General features: G+C 38.4%; 1 protein-coding gene across 1 annotated transcript; it reads right to left on the bottom strand.

The window, feature by feature from the left end:
- Positions 1-319: 319 nt before the first annotated feature.
- On the bottom strand, positions 320-9,491 carry slc35g1 (solute carrier family 35 member G1). The gene is made up of 5 exons (XM_063892947.1): positions 8,996-9,491; positions 7,061-7,241; positions 5,754-5,888; positions 5,200-5,396; positions 320-3,545 (listed from the first exon to the last, which is right to left on the bottom strand). Exons 1-5 carry the CDS (start codon positions 9,294-9,296, stop codon positions 3,133-3,135), a joined length of 1,227 nt encoding a protein of 408 aa, XP_063749017.1. The 5' UTR covers positions 9,297-9,491; the 3' UTR covers positions 320-3,132.
- Between the last annotated feature and the right edge of the window lie 377 nt (positions 9,492-9,868).

Here is a 9,868-nt window from a genome sequence, read left to right on the forward strand (position 1 = left end):
AAATAATGCCAAAATAAACAAAGGCATAATGCTTAAAGAGAAACATAACCTGCATGCATGTGTACACACAATGATGCATACAAACCACTCATCCAGGTACTATTCTGAGCACCTGACTCAGTGGTTTGCATCATTGTCATCTATGGCAACACTATGGGCTTTGGTACAATGACTGAAGTACAGACAATACAACAAAACAGTTTGGGTCTGTTCCACAAGTTTCAGTCATGTCAGAAAGATAAAATGAGGGATGCCTTTTCTCAAGTGATAAATGAAAAAGAAACCCAAACAGTAAAGACAAGGCCACAGACAACAAAAGTAAGAAAATCCATAAAGAATTTATTATGAAATCAGAGTTTACTAAATATATTCTATCACTATGAAGAAATACAAACATCGTATTCAATATGTGGATGAACTACAGTACAGAAATAGTCAAATAAATACTATTAAAGCATAGTTTAAAACCCTTTAAAACAGCTTGTTTTGTAAGGCTTACAGGTTTCTGAAACTAGTTTACCTAACAAAAGTTTACCTTACCATTTGATAAAAATACAACACAATGTGCTACCAGCATTCAAGTCAACTAAACTGTTCTAGGAGGTAAAGAGAAAATCAAACAAGAATAACATAAAATTAGCCTCTGAACATCTGGAGTAACAGCTTGATGTGCCAACAATGATTAAATATATCCATTCACACTAAAGTATGAGGCTGGGATCACATGTGTCTGATTTAATTAGTTTTCACACCTTTGAATGATGTTACTATTCAACCCTTGAACGATTAATTATATCCCAGGGGTTGTTGAATAGTGAAGATATAATAATCAGTTGACTATGTTCTACCCTTTAAAAATAATGTATTTTTGTCGGTTTTGATAATAAAATATAATATCTGTCCTTTTTATAATAACCACAGCAAATTACATGTAAATTAAAATCAAATTAGCTCTCATAGAAGAGCTCTTTCTCCAGCATGGTATCGAGTGCATTGCTTTGTTTCGGATTTCAGATATCATACTGTTATCCATTTTAAATCTAAATATTCCTATTGGAATACGTGTTTGACTTGTTTAAAACTGAGTTCAGTTTATTAGTTCTACATAAAAAGGAAGAACTATAATTGAGTGCTGACATCGTTTTTAAACCACGAGAGCAGAAACAGCAGTTTGTAAGAAAGCAGCAAGGAAGAAACTGCAGGATACTAACCAGCAGTCTAGCAGCAATTATTTCCTTCCTTTTCCCAGCTATATTTCACCCAATTAAACCTTCCAGCAAGAGAAGTGTAGTTGTACAGGGACTTCATCTGTTATGCCCCTGGTGAAGTGTAAAAATACAGCATATTTAAACAAACACTGCTGTGCTAGAGACCCATCTAACTTAAAATATAGGTTTTTCATGAGTTTATTACGAACAATAACACAAGCAGTGGAGGACAGCACGGCGACCTTTTAGTGCCAAAAGATAAACACAACATGCTTTAAGCATAACATCCAATACATTTTTGCTTTGAATGTTTCCGTTACATTTATTTTTTTGTCTAATTTTGAGTCTAGCTCCTTGTTTCTTCAAATAACCCATGCATCTACATACATCCTCTGCCTGGTACAAAAATAACAGATTGCCATTTTGAATTTACAAAAACAAGTTACCTCAGATGTAAAACCTCAACATCGGCTTTTTGGCTGCAGGGTTTTTTCAGTTATTCAACTCTCACATAAAAGGACGTTATTATTCAGCAATCCTCGCATACAGCCGCTTGGATGCTTGCTTCATTTGTTGAGTTATAGTGGCAGGTTTCTGACACTTTTTCTACCCTGTAGCAAAGTGCAAACAACACCCCTCTATACGTAGCATGGAAAATATATTTTTAGACCCTTGAGAACACTAATTAGATCGGTCACGCTGACATTAAGTGCTATAGAGTTGACATGAGATAATGAAGACATCAGAGTGAGGATAACAGCAATGAATGTAGGTGACTCGTTAAAATGCTGTCTAAAATCTTTAAAAAATAAGAACAGTAGTTATTGGGATGGATCTTCTTTTTTTATGCAAGAACCTCTGTTCATATTAACATTCCCACCTGATAGCTGCCCAGTACAAGCTGCTGGTTACTGGGGAGCTCCACTAAGGGAAGCTTGAGGTTAAAGTTCCCTACTCAAGGCACTTCAAAGATATCGTTAAGAAATGATCAACTTTGGATTGTATAACAGTTGATATCAGCTTATTATCATGTAGTACGTTAGAGGAGACAGGAGAAAGAAAGAAATGATTTCTTCATGAATTGCATTGGGTTGGATTCAGGTGTCATTCATATTAGGGGCATTATAATCACATAAGACAAGAAATCCCTGAGTAAATAGTACAATTCTTTAAAACATTCTAACCTTCATTTGGGTTTTACTCTAATGTTTGTATTTCTTGTGGACTCAAATATCTGCAATATCTTTCTATTAACTTGATTTGTTTGCTTATTTAGATGCTCCATTTTTGGTTTGCACTTCCTCTCCTTATTGAGAGATTGATCCTACAAGTACTTTTTGCAGATATTCATTCCATGGTGTCTTCAACTACCACAGCATGAATTATATAGTAGTCTTTTTTCAGTATACTAGTATTGCAAAGTTATGTAACACAGTGTGGCTGGTCCCAATAAATGTGTTCTCTTTTGCTATGTCAGTCAGGTAGAAGAAATAGAAAATGAGACTGAGAAAATCCTACATTTAACCACTCGCTTCTGGTAAAAGTGAACTTTCAGTCCCATTTAAATTGTACATATTTTATTAAGGAGGAAATAGGAAAACTGTCTTGAGTATGCGGATAGTAAGCAGGGAACTGGACAGTTTTTCCTTCCTCCTAATTCTTTCAGAGATGTGTTCACAAAAATAAATGCATAACCTAAGTTACACAAGTTGACTCTCAGGAGTCAACATGTATAGATGTACACAATTCAGTTTTGAATTTAATCATAAACTCAAAACTGACCTCTACTTGATTTCCAAAGAGCTTAAACTCTCTCACAGGTTTGCATCTAAGTAACAAGTAAAATACAGAATTAATTAAGAACATATGATGGTGAAAAAAGAATAAATAGTAATACCAAAGTACTCTATCATGCTCCTCCTTCTCAGCTTTTGCGTGAGCTGACGTACAACTTCCGAAAAGCTACTCCACTCGTGCTCGCCACCACGCACAGCGCCCCTCCCAGGCTCCATAAGGTTGGTGCCCGATTGAGGAAAATAAATTGGAAGATGAATGCTAGCACCACATCGATAGTCCTCATCAGGGCCACAGGTCCAGCCTTCTCGATCTGCAGGGCCTTTGTGAGGAAGGTCTGTCCGGCAATACCCAGGACAGCTATCAGCATCAGCAGCCAGCGCTCGCGGCCGCAATTCGGGATTTTCCACTCTCCGAGGACGGATATGGCGATGAGGCACTCGATGAACCCGATGACAGCGTAGTACCAGACGGAGAGGTAGTAATGGACGCTCTTCCCCATCTTTCGAAGGATAACGAATGTACAAGCAGCCCCAATAGCAGCTGTAATTCAATACAAACAGAGAGTGAATGAATACTACTATCACAAGTAATAAACTAATAAAACACCCACAAAGAAAAATAAGACAAATACAATATATGTTAGAAAGTACTGCTATAGGCTGTGTATCTATCATTGAATACCTTTGTGGAAATATTTTGAGTTAATTCAGTTATTTAAGTTAATAAAGTTGTTCATTGGAGTTTCCCTCGTGGCATCCAATAATCTCTGGGAAATCTGTGAATCATAAATTATTCAACTCTTGGCACAAACTTCCACCTCCCCTCAGTGCCAGAATGCCATTGGAAATGTGGACACTGTGGAGGTCAAATTATTTGGAAGTCTATTTGTGGGCCAAAGTCCAATTTACTTGCACATCACCCTAATCGCTTGCATAGCTGGTGGACAAGTTTGCTCTTCATAGAAAATATAACAGCAGCCTTTCTCTGTGCAATGTTGCACTTTTGGGATCACAAATGAGGATATTGGATGGAACGATCACTCTGCATCATTACTCTCAATGTTATTGAAAGATATAGTATAACAAAATAATCAAGTGGGATTTATTCAAGAGAAACTGACAGACAAAGCTTTCTTTGTAAGTCAATAAAAACGTGTTTAGGTTTTTAGATTTTATTCTACCACAATAATTAATTCCTAATAATTTGTTCCTCCTGCAATCTGGAAATTGCATTACACAATATTGTGTTTTTTTCATATCATTTGAAATTACTTGTGCAGCTCAACGTTGTTCTGCAGAACTGACATATGGCCACAAAGTGAAGCTCCTATTTCATTGATTTCACTTAATTTGTGACACACTTGGGAAAAGAACTTTGTATTTAGAAGAGGTTAGCCAGTGAGGGATCATTAATAATCACTAAAGTAACGATCCTGGCCAGTTGGAGAATTCCACTTCGACGTACGGCGCCTGCACCTCGTCCTGCTGTAAGTCCCTCCAGCGCATCGTGAGAGCGGCAGAAAAGATCATTGGTGCGACTCTCCCCTCCCTCCAGGACATATACAGCACCTGCCTCACCCGCAAAGCCCTCTGCATTGCAGGTGATCCCTCTCACCCGTCACACTGTCACTTCAACCAGCCGCCCTCAGGGAGGAGACTGCGGAGTCTCCGGGCCAGGACCAGCAGACTGAGAGACAGCTTAATCCACCAGGCTGTCAGGATGCTCAACTCCCTCCCCAATCTGCCCCCCTTTCCCCTTCCGCCTCCTGCCCACTAAAGCCCTGGACTCCCCCATTCCCCCCCATCAACACTGAACTCTGCCTGTCGCAGGACCTTTTTTTTGCACTATGCACTTTCCACTGCTACCAGTCTCATCTGTCTGTCCCTTTTTTTAATACATGTACTGTTTATATATTCTCAGATATTTTTAAATATATTTATTTGTTTTTATTGTCTGCACCATTTGGGATTGAAGGTAATGTAATTTCGATCCTCTTTATGTCCTGTACATATTGCTGATTGACAATAAAGCTGACTTTGACTTGGACTGGAACATGACCTTCTTAGAGTATAACCACAACTCACTGGAATGACTATAATTACCAACAACAATCTCAACATCCTAATTGTCCTGAATGATTTTACCTACTTAAACAAACTGTTTATACGTTTTGTGTGTTTATTAACTGTGTTACCTGCAAATGCAGCAATAGTTCCCTTGATGTGGCTGTTGTAGTTGCCCTCAATGCTACGTCGATGATCACCAAATAGGAATGGCGGTCTTGCGATGAGGAGGACTCCAGTGATAGTGAAAACAGTGAAGACACAATCCCAGATTGTGCATCTCTCCTTCAGGAAGATCCAGGCCAGGATGGAGGTAAAGACTGGATTACTGAAGGAAAGGATTGAAAATTATAATACATAGTGTGAGAGAGGTGAGGAAATGTGAGGATAAATGTAAGGCTAATTAAATAAATCAGACAAGTGAGGATTATTGTCTCAACCGATTTGTTTTATATTAGAAAATCCAGCCTGATAAAACTCCCCTTTCCCAGTCTTTATTGAATTACTGACAGATAAAAGGACAGAGGGATAATTAAGTGCCATAAGCCACATGTTGGAAAATGAGATCATAAGAACAAAGGGAGATTAAAACGAAAAAGGTGACAGGCGTACAATTCAGGGAGGACAGAATCTATTTGAAGCAGAGGTATAATCTCCACTAATCCACAATCAATTAACTTCCTACCTGAACATGATGACGGTGGCGTCCGCTAGCGGCATCTGCTGAACAGCATAGAAGAGCAGGATCATGGCATTGGAACCAATGAAGCCTCGAAGCACCAGATATATCCGTTGGTCTCTGGGACCAAGAAAACCTGTCCTGGAGGAGCAGAGATATGAGGATGATGGATGAATGAATGACCGGACGCATGGGTGATTGGACTGACTGACAGAGGAAGTAATAAACAGGATTTTAGACAGGGATTGATGGAGAGAAATTGAGCAGCAAAGTGAGCGGAGAGATAAATGAAGGGACGGCTGGATAGACGGATGGGTGAGTAATGTGGAGATGACAGTGATGGATGGACAAATGAACGCATTGGGCTGAAAGGAGAGAATGAGCATTGATTACGAATGAATGTAAAATAAAGAAGAATGTAGAGGACATACAGATGGATGGTTGGACGAATAGGTAAATGAATGAATAGAAAGAAGTACTGGTGGTTTTCTATCCATCCATGCAAAGAAAAAAGTGACTCACTACGAGCTGGTGAAATAACTGGATTAAAAGTATAATGAATGTTTGAAGATATATTGCCTTACCCTCCATATCATTTTTCTTACTAGTTCAGTGCTTGTTTTTTTTTTAGTGCACCTTATTGCATATATTATTTTATAAACAAAACATTTTAACTCTACAAAAGTTCTGCCTCTATTGCAAAGAAACCTTAGGAAATACAGCCATGTGATCAATTTCAACCTGAAGTTGAAATAATTATTTCACTTCTAATATGGTACCTGGAATATATTAATATCACCAGGAAAAATGTTTGTATTCCATTGAGTTTTTATGTAAAGTTCATTGTATAATTTAACATTAGGTCAACATGGTAAAATGTGCTATAATTGATCAGCAGACTGACGAACCGAACGTTTTTATAATTTATAAGAAACATTTGTTGGTAATTAGCTTTCTGTGGGAAAGCATTATTGAAAAATTCCCTAAAATGGATCTATATGGAGTAATGTAATAATTATAATACATGTGTCTCACAGAATGTTGACAACTCAAACTTGTTTGAGCAGGGATTATATGTTGAGCCAGGATATTTACCTATGAGGGGGGCTGCATGAGTGAAAACAAACGTGAGAAAGCACCAAGATAAAAACTGGGCGGGGAATGCACTAACTCACTGCTGAGCTTATGCACTCAATGTTGTCCCAACATATTAATTGCTGGTTTTAATTAAAGACTGTTTCAGAGAAAATACATATAAATACCAAAACCTGAGATCAAAAGTGTCAATGTTTGAGATTTTCCATAATGCTTACTTGTGGTAGATGAGTAACGGCATAATAAAGAGCATCTGGAAGAAGCAGCGTATGGCGCTGATCTCTATGGCGTGGATTCCCTCGATGGTTTTCACCAAGAGTGCAATGATGGAGAAGAAAACTGTGGCCAGGAAAGCATAGAACAAACCCAGACCTGGACATCTCTTTGGTTTCTCTGAGTCTGGAAAAGAGGAGAGTTCGGGTATGGTTACATGGGAGAGAAGAGGCTTGCAATAAATGAATACTTGTTTTATTTTTCTTATGTTGATACACTAAGGCAGGATTACTGTAAGTTTAAAGAATGTTGTTGAACTTCATGTGGCCTGGGTATAGAATTCAGTTGAAAAAACAGAAAGAAAAGCTGTGCACAAGAAAGCAGTGTATTGTTTGCAAACCCTACCTGTAGAAAAATAAGATGATATGCTTGCAGAGATTAAATTCAAACCCGAGGTCACACAGACATCCTTCGTTTGTACTTTCCCACAATGTGCGGTTTACTTGGCATTTCATTCATCCTATCAGAGTACTTGTTTTCATTACCTTGCACTGAGCTAGAGATGAAGAACAATAGTATTACAGTGTCACATAACGAGATTAGTATTACACTCGTTTTTTAAACAATTATCTTTGAAGTTAACACATTTGTAGTACTTTATATGATCATGTCATACAGTTATTAGTTTGCAAGTGATAATGAATTAATGTTGAACATAAATGCTGTCTTAAATAATAACTAACGTGGGTGTGAGAACATGTTTCAGCAGTCAAGATAAGACGTGTCAATACTGATTTATTTTCTAGTGTCAACCTTTCCTTTTTACGCTGTGTCATGCATGTGTCATTGTTCATCAGGTCAAGGTACACAAAGGGAAACTGATGTCCTGGGGAATAAAGTACATCTCTCATTTCCTTGTTATTTCCCAAACTAAAGCCAAATGGCCTCTTTTCCTTATACAGACTTACACAGATGGGAAAACATCCGTTTAATACTCTCACACCTCTTTCGTTGAAGGGCACTTACTTATTAACTAGACTAAGTGCTAGAAGATATTCAGGTATTGTTGCACAGTTAATGCTATTTAGGGGAAAGTTGGACTGACTCCATACAAAGTTTCAGACACTTATCCCAAGATCTACAGCTTATGGTACCACAATAAAAACAATGTTAATCAGAAGTCAATGAAAACGTTTTGGTTTCTGTTTGACGTAATTGTTCGTTTTTATTCTATTTGCTATTATTTTTACGTGTACCCCTTGTGTGAACACTATATAATGATAATATATGATGTGTTCATATAATTATCTAAATAAAAAGAGGGGTAAAAATAATATAATCAGACCATTTTAGCAATGTGGATGGAAATGTTTTGATTAAACTTAAGACAAGGCCTTATTTCAAAGTTTGATGAACTCAAAGCCTACAAAGGGGCCTTGTTCTGGTAGTATAAAAGTGCACAGTCATCCTTCCCTTTAGAGGAAGATGATGCAAAACTAAAGCTGGCAGTTAATCTCTATGTTTATAATACCTATGATAAGGCATGTGGAACACGATGAAACATTCCCGTTTTATTTTTGAAATAATAAACGAACATACATATTTACAATAACAAAAATATATATATTTTACATGGCTCACTTTAACTGTGAAGTAAAGCATTGTGAAAATGTACAAGCCCTTTAGAAAATATGTATCCAAATGTGTAAATTGACTTTATCGGTGCTTTTCTTTAACTATGCTGTTAATAGTCTCGACGGGATGTCAGCTCTATATTACTGATACATGACGTTACACGGTTGTGTAACGTGAGGCTACGCAGCAGGACGCCATTGGTCCTGTGGCTGCTTATCACTGTGTTCCTGCATGGTCTGGACACACGAATCACCTCAGCTCAGAAGCCGGTATCTAACTAGCTAACAGTGCGGACGCTCCTCTACCTTCTCGGGGTGCGAGCTTGTCTCTGACGCAAAACGCCGTCGGACACAATGATTTCCTCGCGCTGCCTTCCGGTGAATTTCCCCTTCCCTTTGCTTCCTCAGCATCACCATCCTCGTAATCACACGACACATGGCAGTTATTTTGCAAGTGGATCGTGGCTGTTGTCCGCTCATCGTCGCCACTGTCGTCGCCGTTGCCGCTGTTGTTTGTGCCATGGCTGTCAACTTTGTGAAACACCACAGTAACGCCGTCCTCTATGGACAAAGCCCGCTCGCGTTCACAGTGGTTCCAATCGCCCATGGTGAGATGTGGCGGCAGAGTGGCAGCATGCCTCGGACAGATTGCTGCTGTCCGCTTTCTTTGGTGCCCTGAATGACTGAGAAGACAAGGTTAATGACTAACCTTGGTGGCAGGGTACTCACTCCCATGCGGTGGTTACTTTACCCACAGGGGGGCAGAAGAACTGATCCCAGAACAACTCTGCTGCTGGACAACTAAAACATTGCCCAACGTTTACGCCCATAGCAGAGGGAGGCAGTGGGGATTTGAACCAACCAAAACTCATGCCTACAGTACACACGTTTAAGCTGACAGAAAATCTTTATGAAAAACAAAAATATCAGGCTACATTTATACCAGTGTTGTAAATGTACACATTCCACTAACTCATACTTTGCACTTAAGTTTTATTTTGAAATACTGGTATTTTCATCGTAGCCTATGTCTTACAAATACTTCTACTCCACAACATTTTTGAGGCTTAATGTTTTACTTGTTACACCACATTTATTTTAAAACTTATAGTAACAAAACAGGACTCTTACTTGTAAGGTAGTATTTTAAGAACATAGTATTTTTACTTAAGATAAGAA

Source organism: Eleginops maclovinus, chromosome 10 (assembly GCF_036324505.1).
Source record: "Eleginops maclovinus isolate JMC-PN-2008 ecotype Puerto Natales chromosome 10, JC_Emac_rtc_rv5, whole genome shotgun sequence".
Lineage (NCBI taxonomy): Eukaryota > Metazoa > Chordata > Actinopteri > Perciformes > Eleginopidae > Eleginops > Eleginops maclovinus.